At 50.4% G+C, this 18,660-nt stretch overlaps 1 protein-coding gene across 3 annotated transcripts in view; it reads left to right on the top strand.

The window, feature by feature from the left end:
• Positions 1-17,349, top strand: part of tspan9a (tetraspanin 9a) — a 137,633-nt gene extending 120,284 nt beyond the window's left edge. For all 3 annotated transcript variants that reach the window (XM_052029820.1, XM_052029821.1, XM_052029818.1), the window contains 4 exons: positions 8,272-8,373; positions 11,564-11,695; positions 11,774-11,857; positions 12,665-17,349. In XM_052029820.1, the coding sequence (XP_051885780.1) occupies positions 8,272-8,373; positions 11,564-11,695; positions 11,774-11,857; positions 12,665-12,736 (390 nt within the window). In that variant the 3' untranslated portion in view covers positions 12,737-17,349. The remainder of the gene's footprint in view (positions 1-8,271; positions 8,374-11,563; positions 11,696-11,773; positions 11,858-12,664) is intronic.
• Positions 17,350-18,660: the final 1,311 nt, after the last annotated feature.

The following is an 18,660-nucleotide window of genomic DNA, read 5'->3' as shown; positions in this document are numbered from 1 at the left end:
CTGTGGGAATCGTTAGGGACACGAGGCTGCAGATACTGGGATCTGGAACAAAGAACAAACTGCTGGTGGAACTCACGGGTCAGCAGCATCTGTGGGGGCGGAGGGATGGTCAACATTTTGGTTGAAAGCCTAAGTCAGAGACCAGGACTTCCATCCACCACCTGAGCTCAGTGCTTCCAGAATCTCTGTTGTGCCTCTGATTTCCAGCATCTGCAGTTCTTGGTCCAAACCACAAGAAGTGGTTGTATAAATGTTGACAAAAAGAGTTGGTTATATTGTCTATATAAATTACTAAATACAAGAGGTATCGACGTGAACTACAAAACTCTATGAGAGAGGTGTGTGGGCTCCATTTACCTGCTGGGACATCTCCATTGTGCTGTGGCTCAGGACTTCCTGGTAACTGTGGATCTGACAGTGTTGTTGGCCACGGAGTTGGCTGCTCCTCCACTGCTCTGTGAGGGGTTTTGTGTCTCCCACTTCCTGGGATGTGGTGGGAAACATTAACCACTTCTGTGCCACTTCCAGCTCTTCAGCAGCACTGACTTCCCACCAGCTCTCCCCATGGGATGTGAATGGATTATTGGAGGCAGGAGTCAAGGTTCAACAGTAACAGGTGTAGAGTGGGGTGTGGGAATCTGCTGCACAGTCTGAGGGAGGTGGAGCACTGTGCCTTCTTCAGCATCAATAATTCATGTGATTTACTGATTTAATCCACTGAACTTTCCTGAAAGAAGCTTTTCACAAAAATAGTATGAGGTCCAACAATGAGAGACGCCAGCAGCTTGCAGTGGGAAAGATGAAAGATCTGGGGATGGAGACTGGGCAGTTTAAAGGTGGCAAATTCCACGTGTAATTATAGCGCAATTTATTTTCCCTGTATCATTGTGTGGACTTTGTAGAACCACAGAAACAGCTCCTTCACAGCCCACCTTGGCCTTTCTGCACTGATCCCATCTGCCTGCATCAGGCCCGTATCCCTCAACTTCTCTCCTGCCAAAGTACCTGTCCAAACGCCTTTTAAATGTTGTAACTGCAGCTGCCTCCACCACCTTCTCTGTCAGCTCATTCCACATAACGAGGGAGTGCTCTGTGCAAAAAACCTACCCCTCAGATCCCTTTTAATTTTCTCCCCCTCACCACTCATCTGCAGTCTCGTGTCAAATTCCTGGTGACCCTCTCCTGCTGTCTCTTTATTGCTACCACATCCTCCTGTGGTGTGGTGGCCAGAACTATCCACAATACTCCAGTGTGGTCCAACCAAACTGTGTGTAACTGTAACATGATGTCCTGTCTCTCACACTGAATGCCTCGGTGTATGAAGGCAAGCACACCAGAACTCTCACTTGACCATGACCTTTAAGGCTAAGGGCTGAGTGCAGGGGAATGAGGCAATTCTAGATATGGCCTTGCATGGATGGTGTGGGCTCAAAGGCCTGCTTCTCTGCTGTATGACTCTATATCTTTTTTGATTTTATACCCTCTTGCACTTTATAAACCCTAATAATTTTATCTACTTCAATTAATTCCTCTTGAGCCTCCTCTATTCGAAAGAAAACAAGCCTTGATTATCCAGTCCTTCCTCATAATTGAAGTTTTCCCATCCTGAACACTTCCTGGTAAATGGTCCCTCTCCCGTGCCAACACACACTTCCTGTAAAGTGCTGACCTGTGCACAGGAGTAAACGCAGTGTAAAGGTTGTGGTCTAATTGGTGCTGTCTACAGTTCTCACATACGCTCCCTACTGTGGGTTGTGCAATGGCTAATGACCAAAGGCATCCTGTAAGCATCTTACCCACCTTGTCATCCTACCATCTAAACATTTATCCAATTCCTTTTGAAAATTCCCATTGGAATTGCTTCACTGTCCTTTAAAGCAGTGTGTTCCAGATCACACCTTACTACATTCCTCACCCTTCTGGTTCCACCTTCACCGAGTGTCCTCTTTGCCTTCCTACTTATCTTTTGACTGTGTTTCTGATTGGAAGTTTGAAACAAGTGGTGTACCATCTGTCCAGATGAAGGGTCTCGACCTGAAACGTCAACTGTCCATTTCCTGCCACAGATTCTGCCTGACCCGCTGAGTTCCTCCCGCAGATTGTGTGTTGCACTAGCGGTGTACTGATGCTGGGACCCTTGTTTGTGATAGAAATTAATGACTTGGATGCGGGAGGTATGATACACATAGGTTTGCAGATGATACACGTCAGTGGTGTTGTGGATGGTGAGGAAGGTTGTCTAAGGTTACAGCAGGATGTAGATCTGATGGAAAGTTGGGCAGAACGTTGGCAGGTGGAACTTAATCCCGACAAGTGTGACGTGATGCATTCTGGGAAGTCAGATAGGGGTGGGACATGTACAGAAAATATAAGGAATGTTGATGAACAGAGGAAGCTTGGGGTTCAAGTCCATAGTTCCTTGAAAGTGGGAGCACAATTAGATAGGGTGCTGAAGAAGGCACAAGGCATGTTTACCTTCTCATAAATTGGGATATGGAATATAAAGGTTGGGACGTTATGTTGTAACTTTACCAAACACTGGTCAGGCCACACTTGGACCACTGTTTGCAGTTCTGGTCACCACACTACAGGAGGGATGTGGTCGCACTGGAGAAAGTGCAGAGGGGATTCACCAGGATGTTGCCTGGACTGGAGGACTTTAGCTATGGGAAGAGATTGGAGAGGGTGGGCTTGTTTTCCATGGAGCAAAGGAGGCTGAGAGGTGACCTGATGGAGGTGTATAATGTCATGAGAGGCATGGACAGTGTAGATAGAATCTTCTTCCCACAGTGGGGGTATCAAACACCAGAGAGCACAGGCTCAAGGTGAGAGGAAGGAGGTTTAAAGGGGATCTGAGGGCAAGTATTTTACACAGAGAGTGGGTGATATCTGGAACTTGCTGCTGGAGGAGGTGGAATCAGGTACAGTCACCACGTTTAAGAGATATTCAGATAGACAACTGAATAGGCAAAGCAGATAGTGTAGAGCAAATAGTGTAGATGGGCAAAGGGGTTGGCATGAAGGGCTGAAGAGCCTGTTTCCATGCTGTACGACTCGATGACTTCTCCATATTCTCTCTTTCCATGCTCTCCTTGGGTCTGTACATCGTTCCTACCTCTTTCCTGGCCTTTAATTGTTCCCTTGTGTCTATTCATCCGTGGAGCCTCAGCAGTGTTTGTGGAATACATTTCCCTGCTCTCTGTTGAAACCACTTGTTGTCCCACATTGTCCATCAGTTGTTGTCAACCTTACCCTGGGGAAGTTCTGCCTCCACCCCTGTTGGCCAATAGTCTGTTCTCCCCTCTCTTTCCTGCTCCTTCTTCACCTCCCTTCTGTACGCTCCTTATCCAACCTGATACTTTCACCCTCATCAAACACCAGACAGCACAGGTTTCAGGTGAGAGGGAGGAGGTTTAAAGGGGATCCGAGGGGTAAGTATTTTACACAGAGAGTGGGTGATATCTGGAACTCGCTGCTGGAGGAGCTGGTGGAATCAGATACAGTCACTGCATTTAAGGGACATTTAGACAGACAAGGCACAGAAGGATACGGTCCTAATGTGGGCAGATGGGATTATTGTAGGTCGGCATGGACGTGGCGGGCAACCGTACAACTGTAACGTGATGTCCCAACTCATTCTCAATGCCTCAGCCGATGAAAGTGAGTATTGGGCAGTCTTCACCACTCTATCTACCTGTGTCACCACTTCCAGGGAACTATGTACCTGTACCTGTCTCCGAGGGCCCTGTCATTCACTGTAAGTCCTGCCCTGGTTTAACTTCCCACAATGTGTCACTTTGCACTTGTCTGAGTTAAATTCCATCCTGCCGTTCCTTGGCCCCACTTTCCCAGTTGTCACCTTAGACAACCTTCTTCACTGTCCCCCACACCACCAATTTTGGTGTCATCCACAAACTTACTAACCATGCCACCTACATTCTCATCCAGATCATTGATATATATCACAAACAACAGGGGGCCCAGCACCGATCCCTGTGGCACACCACTGGTCACTGGCCTCCAATCTGAAAAACACCCTCCACTCCCACCTTCTGCCTCTTCCACCAAGCCAATTTTTAGCCAATTCTGGGAAAAAGCCTGTGACAATCCACCTTATCTACACCCCTCATGATTTTACAAACCTCTATAAGGTCACCCCTCAGCCCCCAACACTCCAGAAGAAAGAGTCCCAGCCTATCCTGCCTCTCCATATAACTCAAGCCCTCCAGTCCCAGTAACATCTTTGGCAGAAGGAATGAAATTGCTCAGACATTGGAATCCTTGCCCTGCTTGTCTCCTTACAGTAAGTGTCCTTTCATTGGCAGCTGTGGATTGGGAGCTTTCTGCTTCCACCAGTGGCCTGGCCCCATGATGTGAGTTCAGGGGAAGGCACTTGCTTGGCTTGTGCTAGAATCCCATGTCCTGCTTTCAACCCAGCACCTGGATCGACAAAGTGCAAGGACAATATTGATTTAAATCCCTGAAAAAGTGTAAACAATGACAAAAGGTTGCCCTTGCCCTAAGTGAAGATAAGTGTGAGTTGGGTTGTTGCTGGTGTTAGACAGGGTTGTCCTTGTAATCAGGGATACAAGGATTGGCTCTATCTGATACACCAGATGGTGGCAGCTAATCACCTGTAAAGAAGGATCAGTCCCTCCTGTCCTGAGCCCATGACCTACTCCTTGCTGCCAATAGCAATCTCACAAAACACTTTAACCGGGAGCTCCATCCACGTCCTCATGCACAGGGTGAGCTGCAGTTGACAGATTTCTCCAGACCCAGATTACCATCAGTAAACCTCCTCAGCCCTTGTGTAAACCACTTCTTTGTTTGAAAGTGGGGAGGGTCCTCAGGTAAACCATCCACACCAGCAGAAGGTGGCTCTGGCATTGTGGTGAGTGAGCACAGACAGGCAGTTCGGCCCATCCACTCACTGCCAGCCCGCTCATCATTGCATAGTCTCAGATGGCCTGTCCTCCAGTTGATTTCTCCATGTGCTGTTCTAACAACATTTATAAACTCACTCCTGGAATTTCTCCCCCACTGTATTACAGCTAATTTGGTTTGACCAGTCTATACGTAGATGAAATGGTGGCCACAAGAGGACACAGGTTTAAGGTGCGGGGGAGTAGGTACAGAGGAGATGTCAGGGGTAAGTTTTTTACTCAGAGAGTGGTGAGTGCGTGGAATGGGCTGCTGGCAACGGTGGTAGAGGCGGATACGATAGGGTCTTTTAAGAGACTTTTGGATAGGTACATAGAGCTGAGAAAAATAGAGGGCTATGGGTCTCTAAGGTAGGGACATGTTCAGCACAGCTTTGTGGGCCAAAGGGCCTGAATTGTGCTGTAGGTTTTCTATGTTTCTATGAAAGGTGCCCAGGATCAGTTGTACCGTTCTGCCTCTGTCTAAAATACTTATTAATTCCACTTCTTCATCACTAAATGGTCTGGGGCCATCTAGATCCCAGGTTTGTAGCCCACCTCTTCCCGTTTATATCCAATAATCCATCCTTCACTGCCTCAGTAAAGAATATCAAAGATTAGCCAACCTTTGGGTGAATAAATTTCATAAAGAGCAGGGTGAGCTGCTTCATCGACTATCACCCGGTAGCACTCACATCTACTGTGATGAAGTGCTTTGAGAGGTTGGTCATGGCTAGAATTAACTCCTGCCTGAGCAAGGACCTGGACCCACTGCAATTTGCCTACCACCACAACAGGTCTACAGTGGACACAATCTCACCGGCTCTCCACTTGGCTTTGGGGCACCTAGACAACAGCAAAACATACGTCAGGCTGCTGTTTATCGATTACAGCTCGGCGTTCAACACCATCATCCCCTCAGTACTAATCAACAAGCTTCAAAACCTGGCCCTCTGTACCTCCCTCTGCAACTGGATCTTTGACTTCCTTACCGGGAGACCACAGTCAGTGTGGATCGATAGTAACATCTCCTCCTCGCTGACAATCAACACAGGCGCACCTCAAGGATGAGTGCTTAGCCCACTCTCTCTACACTCATGACTGTGTGGCTAAGCACAGCTCATCGAGGACATTGTCAAGAGGCTGTGCCTCAAGAAGGCAACATACATCATTAAGGACCCTCACCACCTGGGACAGCCCTCGTCACGTTACTGCCATTGGGGAGGAGGTACAGGAGCCTGAAGACCCACACTCAGCTTCTTCCCCTCCGTCATCAGATTTCTGAATGGTCCATGAACACTACCTTGTCATTCCTCTTTTGCACTATTTATTTGTTTTCATAACTTACAGTAATTTTTATGTCTTGCACTGTCCAGCTGCTGCAAAACAGCAAATTTCGCAACATATTTTAGTGATAATAAACCTGATTCTGATCTTATCCCAGTCCTGAATGGCCACTCCTTGGGTTCAGACACCTCTGGGTTCAGACAGACCTGGGTTCAGACACCCTTAGGTTCAGACACTCCTGGGTTTCGACAGACCTGGGTTCAGACACCCCTTGATTCAGACACCCTTGGGTTTAGACACCCCGGCTTTCGAACTTTGGCTCTGCAGATTTCCTGTCAGGCCCTTAAGAAATCTGTATGACACCCCGGCTTTCGAACTTTGGCTCTGCAGATTTCCTGTCAGGCCCTTAAGAAATCTGTATGTTTCAGTGAGGTCACCTCTGATTCTTGTAAACTCAGCATAGACACCATCTGCTTAATCTGTCCACATAGGACCCTCGATCCTAGGAACCCATCTGGTGAACCTTCAGTTCTGTCACTAGTATTCCCTCCCAGTGTGGGCAGAGTCCAAGGTTCACTCTGTACTCGGTGTGGAGTTGACATGTACAATTGGAGCGAGATATTACAGTGCACAAGTCCTGTTTTACTCCTCTCTCCGTCCTCGTTCAGCCCACTCTGCTTACACTGTGTCAAGGCAAATTGGCTATGAGTAACGAGCCTTCACCACCGGTGTATTCCACCTCTCTCAGCCCTCACCCTATCACAGACACTCCCTCCTCTCTCTCCATCCAACCCTCCTCCTCTACAACATATAATGTACCTGTTTTCTAATTGTGGTGAAAGGGCAGTGACCCAGAGGGATAACTCTGTTTCTCTCTCCGAGCAGCTGCCTGACCTGTGTTTACACATAGATTTATGGGCAGTTCCTGAGGACGGCAACACTGCAAACCTTATGTCTTTGTTCAAAGGAAGGTGTGAGGATAAAGGCTTCACACCGAGGGGGTCCTGTGGAACAGAATGGGTTGTAACCTGAACTGCTGGTTGGCCACAAGGATTTGTTAACAGCAAATCGTATGTAAGTAGTGATCGAGGTTTGTGAGGGAAATGTGCTCGTTGTGGTCAGTCTCCTAAAGGCTGTGATGAAGTGCCACATAGGAGGCTTGTCATCAGGACTGAGGGCATGGAATAAAAGGGCTGCTTCGTACAGAAGGCAAGGTGGTGATAGGCTGTTTCTAGGATTGGAGGGATTTGCCCAGGGTCAGAACCTCAGTTTTTCTTTATTAATAATTTGCAAGTGGGAGATCAGAGCACAACTTCCAAATTTGCAGTTGACACAAAACTTAGTGCAGTTCAGGGTAGTAAACAGTGAGACTGTGATGGGCTTCAGTGTGATGTGGTCAGCCTGATGTGTGTGTCAGGGTCACGCTGTGTGTTTTGTCGGTGTAACACTGTGTGTTGGTGTCGCGCTATATATGTCAGTATCACGCTGTGAGTGTGTCGGTGTCACGCCATGTGTGTGTTGGTGTTACGCTGTGAGTGTATCGGTGACGTACTGTGTGCACATCGATGTCGTACTGTGTGTGTGGGTCGGTGTTGTGTGTGAGAGTGTGTGTGTGTCAGTGTCACGCTGTGAGTGTGTGGGTAACGTGTGTGTGTGTGTGTGCGTGTGTGTGTGTGTCGGTCTCACGTCGTGTATGTGTCAGTGTCACGCTGTGAGTGTGTCGGTGACGTACTGTGTGTGTGTTGGTGTCATGTTGTGCTGAGCTGTGTTGGTGTCATGCTGTGCCATATGTTGGCGCTGTGCTGAGCTGTGTATTGGTGCCGCACTTTGCTTGTGTTGGTGCTGTGTGATACGTGTTGGCACTACGAGGTATGTGTTAACGTTGCACGGTACATGTGTTGGCACTGCATGGTACATGTGTTGTGCTGTGCTGTATGTGTGTTGGGCTGCGTGATACATGTGTTGGGCTGCGCTGTATGTGTGTCAGCCTCCTGCCTTGTGTTGTTACTGAGGACTGTGCGTGGGTCTCCAGCTGTGGCTGAAGATTTCTGCCTCTCGACAGGTGGCAGAGTACGCCCGAGAGGACCTGAAGACGGGGCTGTCACTGTACGGTACAGAGGGCAACATCGGCCTGACCAACGCCTGGAACATCATTCAGACCGAGGTAGGGGCAGTCGTACCCACTCCACCCCTCCCCCTGCACGCACTCTCCTCTCCCACCATCGCTCGAGAAGTTTCCAGATGCACGAGTCGCCTCAGTACAGAGGCCCCGGGCTAGGTGCTGGAAGGTGGGAATAATGCGGATGGGTGCTCACCGATCCACATGGACATGAAGGGCCGAATGGCCTGTTTCCATGGTGGATGACATCGTACAGCACAGAAACAGGCCCTTCGGCCCAACACGTCCATGCTGACCTTTTTGTCCATCTACACTAATCCTGTTCGCCCACATTAGGACCATATCCTTCTGTGCCTTGTCTACTGACGTGTCTGTTTAAATGTCCCTTAAACGTAATGACTGTCTCTGACTCCATCACCTCCTCCGCAGGGAGTTCCAGGTATCAACCACTCTCTGTGTGAAAAACTTGCCCCTCAGATACCCTTTAAAGCTCCTCTCACCTTAAACCTGTGCCCTCTGGTGTTTGATACCCCCACCATGGGAAAAGGATTCTGACCAACCACTCCATCTCTGTCTCATAACCTTATACACCTCCATCAGGTCACCCCCTCCTTCACTCCAGGGAAGACAAGCCCAGCCTCTCCAATCTCTCCCCATAACCGAAGTCCTCAGATCCAGGCAACATCCTGGTGAATCCCCTCTGCACTCTCCCCAGTGCCAACACATACTTCCTGTAATGTGGTGACCAAAACTGCAAGTGTGGTCTAACCAGTGTTCAGTAAAGTTGCAACATAGCGTCCCAACTTTTATATTCTGTGCCCCAACCAATGAAGGCAAGTATGCCGTATGCCTTCTTCACACCCTATCCCTCTGTGTTGTCACTTTCAGGGAGCTGTGGAGTTGAACCCCAAGGCCTCTCTGTTCATCAACATTCCTTGGTGCCCTAACATTTGTTGTGTATGTCCTACCTCATTTGGCTTTCCAAAATGCATCACCTCACACTTGCTGGGATTAAGTTCCATCTGCCAACATTCCGCCCAACTTTCCATCGGATCAAGAGCCTGCTGTGGCCTGAGACAACCTAGGAATACTATCCACAACACCATAACATGGATAGGAAAGGTTTAGAAGGTTATGGGCCAAACATGGGCTTGGATGGAGCATCTTGGTTAGCATGGACCAGTTGGGCCAAAGGGCCATTTCCGTGCTGTATAACTATGGCTATGGCAGTTTTGTGTCATCTGCAGCTCCTACATCCACATCCAAGGCATTTATATCACAAACGACAAAGGTCCCAGCAGCGATCCCTGTGGTACACCAGTGGTCACAGAGCCCCCACCACCAGCACCCTCTGCCCCCTCTCACCAATGAGGCAGCTCGAGCCTATGCTGGCCGTCAGAGGAATCCCATCAATCCCATTCCCCGTAACCCATTCTCCCTCTCACGTTCCCATCAGCCGCACTCCAATTCCCCACCTACACACTGGGGGCAAGTAACCCACCAGCCGGGATGTGGGAGGGAACCGGCGCACCCAGTGTGAACCCATGCAGTCACAGGGAGAATGTGCAGACTCCACACACAGCAGCGGAGGTCAGGATCAAACCCGGGTCACTGGAGCTGGGAGGCAGCAGCACTACCTGCCGCACTACCATGTCGGCCTTCCACACCTACCTGATGCCAATCCCGCACCTCAAACCCTCCTCCACCCCCTCGATTTCCTCCACGCAGCCCCCTCGGGCTGGTGACTGAAGTGGGGGGAAACAAGGTGACATATCGCTGGGGTGGGAATGGGGTGCTGGTGAAGCGGGAATGGGGTGCTGGTGAAGCGGGAATGGGGTGCTGGTGAACCGGGAATGGGGTGCTGGTGAACTGGGAATGGGGTGCTGGTGAAGCGGGAATGGGGTGCTGGTGAAGCGGGAATGGGGTGCTGGTGAACTGGGAATGGGGTGCTGGTGAAGCGCGAGTGGGGTGCTGGTGAACTGGGAATGAGGTGCTGGTGAGCTGGGAATGGGGTGCTGGTGAACCGGGAATGAGGTGCTGGTGAACCGGGAATGAGGTGCTGGTGAACCGGGAATGGGGTGCTGGTGAGCTGGGAATGGGGTGCTGGTGAGCTGGGAATGGGGTGCTGGTGAAGCGGGAATGGGGTGCTGGTGAACCGGGAATGGGGTGCTGGTGAGCTGGGAATGGGGTGCTGGTGAACCGGGAATGAGGTGCTGGTGAGCTGGGAATGGGGTGCTGGTGAACTGGGAATGGGGTGCTGGTGAGCTGGGAATGGGGTGCTGGTGAGCTGGGAATGGGGTGCTGGTGAAGCGGGAATGGGGTGCTGGTGAAGCGCGAGTGGGGTACTGGTGAAGTGGGAACGGGGTGCTGGTGAGCTGGGAATGAGGTGCTGGTGAGCTGGGAATGGGGTGCTGGTGAGCTGGGAACGGGGTGCTGGTGAGCTGGGAATGAGGTGCTGGTGAGCTGTGAATGGGGTGCTGGTGAGCTGGGAACGGGGTGCTGGTGAGCTGGGAATGAGGTGCTGGTGAGCTGGGAATGGGGTGCTGGTGAGCTGGGAACGGGGTGCTGGTGAGCTGGGAATGAGGTGCTGGTGAGCTGGGAACGGGGTGCTGGTGAGCTGGGAATGAGGTGCTGGTGAGCTGGGAACGGGGTGCTGGTGAGCTGGGAATGAGGTGCTGGTGAGCTGGGAACGGGGTGCTGGTGAGCTGGGAATGAGGTGCTGGTGAGCTGGGAACGGGGTGCTGGTGAGCTGGGAACGGGGTGCTGGTGAGCTGGGAACGGGGTGCTGGTGAGCTGGGAATGGGGTGCTGGTGAGCTGGGAATGGGGTGCTGGTGAGCTGGGAACGGGGAGGCAACTCTTCTGTTGGATCACATCCCCGACAATCCTCAACTCTATAGTAAAAATTAATTTCACTTCTAAGAATTTTTATATCTCACGTTTAATAGATTTTAATCTAACTGAAGAAAAAAATGACATCCCTACAAACTGATTCTGACAGGCCGATTGGATCTGCCTCTATGTTTACTGGCGGCATCTGCCCTAACCCACATGCAACCCTCTCCCTCTCCCCTTCACCCTCTCCCACCAGCTCCTCAGTCCCTCCCCCACTTTTTCTTCAGCCCATCGCCCTTCTCCCCCACACTCCCTCTCTCGTTCTCCCTTTGGCCAGCCATCTCCCTGCCCTTGCCCTTCCTGAACTGTGTGTGACCTCTTGCTTCTCTCTCCTTCTCTCAGTATGAGTGTTGTGGAGTGGATAACTCCACCGACTGGGGCACTATCAAGGGGAATAATGTGGTTCCTGATTCCTGCTGTCAGGAGTACAGTAAGGATTGTGGACAGCACGATTCCAGCAAATGGTTTGCCAAGGTAAGTTCCCTGAAGTGTTCCATGAATCTTCTGTTGTCCTGTGGGACGCACTGGTGACTCTCCCTTCCTGTGTTTCAGGGCTGCTACGATAAGATTGAGGCATTTGTTGAGCAACAGACAGTTGTTCTCGGCTCTGTTGCGATGTCCATTGTGTTGATCCAGGTAAGGACCTCTCGTAAACAGACTCCCGTCTTAAGAGCCCACTGGCCCCACGCCCCAGCTCCCCAGTGTCTGGCTGTCTAGACTCCAGTCTGTTCCCCAGTGTCTAGCAGTCTAGTCTGCTGCAGGGCAGCAAGCTGTCCACAGTCTCAGCGCAGTTGACCTTCACCCAAGTCAGAGATTCCTGCTGCCCGACCCACAGTCCCCCCCCGCGGAGATCCCTGACACCACCCCCCCCCAGACTCCTCCCCTCACAGACTTACCCCTGCCCCACCTCCCCCTCCTCTCCCCCCATGCCTGCTTCACCATTCAGTAGGGTCAGGTCTGATCATTTACCTTCACATCACTTTCCCTCACTGACCCCATGCCTCCTGTCAGAATCTTGTACGTTTCAGTGAGATCTGCTCTTTTGTCTAGAGCATGGACCCCCGATAACCCCTCTCCCCTCTCTGGGCATGAAGAGATGTGAAAACACGGGCTATTGGTCCAAACTCTGTACCCCTCCCTCTGGCACCTGTTAGAGCAAAGGAATTCCAACAGAACCCTGGACCAAGGAGTTGCCTCTCCCGCTCACCTTACGTCCCCACACAGTCTGGGTGCTATGGAAACCACTGATTCAGGCGCATTGAACTCTACAAGCACAGTGTGACCTGAAGCCCACACTGTGCGGCACCAGTGAACAACCTGCCCATCCAGCCCCCTCCTTGCTGCTGGTCCTGGGCCGGGCAGGGTTCAGAGGGCGAGCAGATCAACGATGGCAGAAATGTCACCGTAGGATGTTGACTTTGGTCGCATTTTGTTCTTTTCCAGATTCTCGGAATGGCTTTCTCGATGACCTTGTTTCATCAAATCTCCAGAGGTGGTAAAAAGTACAAGGCCTAGTCTTGGTGTGGGCAGTGGGTCACTGCCCCATCAACTCTGAGTGTCCAGCAGTCACCAGCGCTCACACCTGAACCTCACTTCACATCTGTTTCTGGAGTGAGCGTCCCTTCTCTTTTGCCAAAGAAAATTAAAGTACTAAGCTCTCTTCTTCTGTGTGACGTGGTGACTGCAGTCACTCACATACCAAACCTAGGTTCTTGTAGCAGTGACCCTGAGTTAACTTCTCCTCTATGCCCCAACCCCTACCACTGAAGTGGGGTTCTCTCTGCACAGCTAAAACTGGTCGGCAAAGAAATCCCACTTTTTCCCTTTAACTCCTCGCCTGCGTGGGAGCGGCCACTGGGCGTGACACCGTGGGCCACTGCTCTTGGCTCAGCGCCAGGCCGTGGATGTTTAAATTGCTCCGTGTCTTTCAGAAGCTAGCATATCCCAACCTTGGGCAACTTGTCCATTGCAGACCAGGAGAGAGGTGGCACTGTGCCCAACCATTCAAAGAAGTCTCCCAGCAAGGATCGGACAGCAGAGAAACCAAATGATCCTTTATGCAAATACTTTAAAAAGGGAATTCCATGGGTTGAGGACACTGGTCAGTAATTGTCCAGTAAGTTTCATCTTGGTGCCCAAGTCTGGGTCAGTAACCTCCTCAAAGTCTGAGAAAGCAGAAGCAACTTGTTGTATCTCTGTCTGACCAGCGGCCGGCTCGAGGTTGACTGACCAGTGTCAGGTCACTTACTTTTTGCAAATAAATGAACAACTTTTTTTAATGGTAGATTAGGAAATATATCTTTTGGGAGCATTTTGTACTGTGTTAAACATTTTATATTTGGGCTTCTTCTGCTTCACTTTCCCATTACAACCACAATGTGATCTTTAAAATTAAAGTTCTGGAGTGAGGTTTCACAGAATGTGGAGAGCACAGTGAGGCTGTTTGTTGTCTGAGGGTGTGGTGACGGTCATTGTGACGGATAGTCTGAGAGTGTGGTGACAGTGTGACGGACAGTCTGAGGGTGCACAGTGACGGTCAGTGTGACGGACAGTCTGAGAGTGTGGTGACAGTCAGTCTGAGGGTGTGTGGTGATGACAATCCTACTTGGATTTGTGTGGAGCTGCCAGTAATCTGTCAGTTGGTTTAGGAGTTTCTGCGTCTAATCACCAAGTGGTCACTCAGTTTGTAGTTAAAATACAACGGGAAAAGCTGGGAATCCTTGGGATTCAGGAAGTGTCAACATTCCAGCTCAGCGGCTGTTCATCAGTCCTGACCTGGCGCTGATTCCTCTCCTCAGAGGTGACTTGCCAGAGTTGCCCAATCCCATTAAGAAGCTGAAAAAGTCCTCTGCCCCCTCCCCTCTCTCCCCCCAACCCCACCCTTTCTCAGCTGCACACTGTTCATCTGGGGTCTGGTGGGCTGACTCAGTGCAAAGGTTGGATTCCCATTAACTTCCCCACTGATTCTACCCCTCACCCAAACACTGGGGGCAATTTACAGCAACAAATTAACCCACTGACCCGCACGTCATTGAAATGGGGAGGAAACCGGAGCACCCGAGGGAAACCCACACGGTCACAGGGAGAACATGCAAACTCCACACAGACAGCAACTGGGTCATGGGCTCGGTGACCATGCCCCACTGCCAGCGTGGGTTGTTCCATTCCCTTCAGGTTCTGTGCTCCATTACGTGAAGCCCCTGAGACACTCCCAGGGTTATGTTGGTCAGCTTGGTGTATCAGTGAGCGGTTTAACCATGGCCCCACCCTGACATTCAGGTTCCAACAAATGGAAACAGCAGCATCTTGGCTGAAGAAAACTCTAATTGTAATCGACCCTCCCCCCCTTTACCAGCCTTTCCCAGTAGATAAACCTGGGATCTTTCTCTGTATCAGGTAGAGAATTTATCTCATGGATTTGGACAAATAAATGCCCTGGTATTACACCGGAGCCTTGTGTTTGCTGCTTTCTGCTGTTTGATCTGCCACTTGAACAGTCGCCTCCAGGGAGCAACAACCAATCTGCTGGAGGATCTCAGCGGGCTGAGCAGCACCTGTGGGAGGAAAGGAACTGTTGATGTTTCGGGTCGAAACCCTGCATCAGGAGGGCTTCTAGACCTGATGCAGGGTCTCAAACTGAAATGTCAACAATTCGTTTACCCCCACAGATGCTGCTCGACCCGCTGAGCTCCTCCAGCAGATTGTGTGATGCTCCAGATTCCAGCGTCTCCTGTGGATCCTCTGTGTTCCAGGGGTCTCTGTTCTGCCTCATGTTTCATTTCACAGCAAGAACACAGATCCATCATCCCAGGACATTCCTGGAACACACATCCCTAATCCCCAGATGTTCCTGGAACACACATCCCTCATCCCCGGACATTCTTGGGACACAAATCCCTCTTCCCCGGACATTCCTGGAACACATTCTCCAGGTAACTCTACTTCTCTCTCTGCTGTGTCCTGTCCAACCTGAGCCCAGCCCACACTCACTAGGGATGTATATAGGGTCCACAAGGACCAACCAGCAACAGATTTGCTGAAGGGTGAATGTTCATCGGGTCCATCACTCTGAGCCCAGTCCCTTCAGGTGACAGTGAGAAACAGCTGGGAGCACTGGTTACAGCAAAGGCTCTGGAACCAGACAACATCCCAGCTGTAGGACTGGACACCTGCGCTGCACACCCTGCTGTGGCTCGAGCTGTTCCAGTACAGTCCCAACACTGGCAGCTATCCAACCTTATGCCCAGGAATGTGCTGTTCACAGAAAGCAGGACAAATCCAAACCAGCTGATCACCACCTAATCAGTCCGCTCTCAGTCACCTGCAGAGTGATGGAACTCTTCACCGACAGTGCTGTCAAGTAGCACCTGCTCTCGATGTGTCCCACCAGGACACTCATCTCCATACCTCATCCCAACCTTGATCCAAACATGGACCAAGGAGCTGAATTCCAGAGGTGAGGTGACATTAAGACAGAACATGACTGAGTGTAGCATCAAGGAACCCTGGTAAAACAGATAATGGACATCAATGAGAAAATCCTCCAACCAGAGGAAGATGGTTGTGGGTGTTGGAGGTCAATCACCCCAGTCCCAGAATATCACTGCAGGAGTTCCTCTGGCAGTGTCCTAGGCCCAATCATCTTCAGCTGCTTCATCAATGATCTTCCTTCCATCCTAAGGTCAGATGTGGGGATCTTTGCTGATGACCGCATAATGTTCAATTCCACTCACAACTCAGCGAGAGAAGCAGCCTGTGTTTCATGCATAAAACTTAAGACAACATTCAGGCATAGTCTGATACAGTAATTGGCAATAAATATTCATGCCACAAAAATGCCAGGCAAAGACTGTTTCCAGTAACAGGGAACTTAACACCTACTCTTGACATTCAACAGTCTTATCCATCACCCGCTCCCCCACCATGAACCAAAAACTTAGCTGGATCAGCCACATAAATACCATGGTCACAAGAACAAGTCAGAGGCTGGGTATCTCCTGGCGAGTAATTTGTCTCCTTACACACTCAGCCTTTCCCCACCTACATGGTGTAAGTCAGGAAGTGATGGAACACACTCCACGAGGCCAGTTCCAACAACACTTAAAGCTCAACACCATCCAGGACAAAGCAGCAGCTTGATTAGCACCCCATTCCCCACCCTGAATGTTCAGTCCCTCCACCACTGGCACACAGAGTCCCCGGTCTACAGGATACACTGCAGGTACCCGCCCAGGCTACTCTGATAGCACCACCCGCCAAGGATAAGGGCAACAGACTCATAGGGACACCACCACCAACAGGCTCCTCCACAGTTTGTGCAGCACCAGCTGGAAATGTATCACCATTCCTTCATTGTCATTGGGTCTAATTCCTGGACAGAGCACCTTCACCAGAAGGACTGTAGCAGTCTAAGGCAGTGGCTCCCCACCACCTTCTCACAGGCACTTAGGGATGGGCAACATTGCTGGCCGTTGTGGACCCCAGGTTGACCTCTGATTGCTCACAGTTGTATCTGTGCTTTTCCTGCATCCCTCCTGTGTAAATAGTGCAGAATCTTTAATTATTAAAGGATTTTCCCAACTCGTGTAGAGCCCGTACCTGATTAGTGTTTAAATCGATGGGGGTCATTGTGCACCTAGTTAAAAGGGACCATGAAGTGTGTCACTGGAGGTTTGACTTCTGCTGCTACGTGAGAGAGAGGGTTTCACAGTCACTGAACTAACTGCTGTCCTCCACGCTCCGTGAACCTGCTGCAACCCCGGGCACCTACTGGGTCAAAGGTTCCTCCAGCACTGTTTGACCTTCAGTTGGTTTCCACCACTTGTCTTCAGAGTCAGTTCTCCTTCTGTACAAGGTGGCTTTTAGCAGCGGATTTATTTTTTAGCATGTTTTGAATTCATTCATAATCTACAACATGTAAAAAGTTACAAAAATGCTGAACTTATTTATATAGCATTTGGCTACAGTTTAATAATCTTTCAATGGTTTTAAATCAAAAGCTGCTGGAGCTGAACTCCAGTATAACTGTTTATGTACATTTCCTCTCACAGTTTTACAATCTGGGGTTAGGCAAAGGGTTTTGATGTTCGCAGGATTTTAACTGCTGGAAATAAAGAAATTTCAGAACATTTGGGCTCAAGACATTTTTTTAATAAATGTTAACTGTTTGTCGACCAAATGTGGCCATCACATGCCCCAGTGAAGGTCAATCAAAGCACTGGAGTGTGGATCTGTAAATGTTCCTTTAAACTGATTATAATGCCGGAGTTTTAAGGGTTGTAGGTTTGATTTAATGCTTGTGGTCACCTGTGCCACCAATGGCAAGTCACCCTGGAGCTCAGCACATGGATCTTCAGCTTTCATCCATGGGGAACACAGGCACATGAGCACACTCTCACACACACTCTCGCACACAGACACATTTGACGACACATTCACATGAACGCACTGAAACACTCGACAATACACACTGCACGTGGACACACTGATCACACTCACACTCTGACACACTTGACAACACCCACTCACACTGGCACAATTGATGACATACACTGATACACAACAACACACTCACATTTGCACACATTGACAGAATTCACACACACTTGCACACGTATTTGACAGCACACACTCATACTTGATGGCACACAGACACACTCAACAACCAACACCTGCACGTGACAAACACCTCCACCAGCCCACTCCCAGCCCCCGTTATTCCCTCCCCTATCCTGCATCGCATCTTCATCCCTTTACCACTCCCAACCCCCCTCACCCCTTTTCTCTCACCAGCCCTCCTACCCCACCTTCCCCACCCTTCCTCTTCTAGCCCCAACTCTAACCCCTGTTGAGTCGTTACCATCACCCCTGACCTCCCCCCCACCCCCGAGGCTGAGCGGCCTGTTCTCAGCAAAGGCCTCACCTTTGTACCTCAACACCCTCAACGAACTCCAAGCCCAGCAAAATGCTGAGCTCTTTCCACTGCCTCCGTATCTTGCTCTTCGGTAAGGAGTCCTCTCCCCTTCTGATGACCTGCTCTCCCACCTCCAGCCACCTGGACTCCCCCACTGGACCTGTTACCTTCCCTGGACCTATTCATAGCCAACCGTCAGCATGACATCAGCCATCTGGACTTTTCTGCCCCCCTCACCCACTCCAACCTCACCCCTTCTGAACGCTCTGCCCCCCCATTCCCTCCGCACCAGCCCGACACTGTCATCAAACCAGCCGACAGAGGTGGTGCCGTGGTAGTCTGGTGTACTGAACTCCACCTTGCAGAGGCCAACTCTCAGACACTTCCTCCGACCTACCCCTGGACCATGGCCCCACCAAGGACCACCAGGACATTATCTCCCGCACCATCACTGACCTTATCACCTAGGGAGATCTCCCCACCCACAGCAACCAACAGGATAGTCCTGCAATCTAGGACTGCCCAT

This window comes from Pristis pectinata, chromosome 15, assembly GCF_009764475.1.
Source record: "Pristis pectinata isolate sPriPec2 chromosome 15, sPriPec2.1.pri, whole genome shotgun sequence".
Classification (NCBI taxonomy): Eukaryota; Metazoa; Chordata; class Chondrichthyes; order Rhinopristiformes; family Pristidae; genus Pristis; species Pristis pectinata.
The sequence above is the reverse complement of the archived record's forward strand: the minus strand, read 5'-3'. Positions and strand labels throughout refer to the sequence as shown.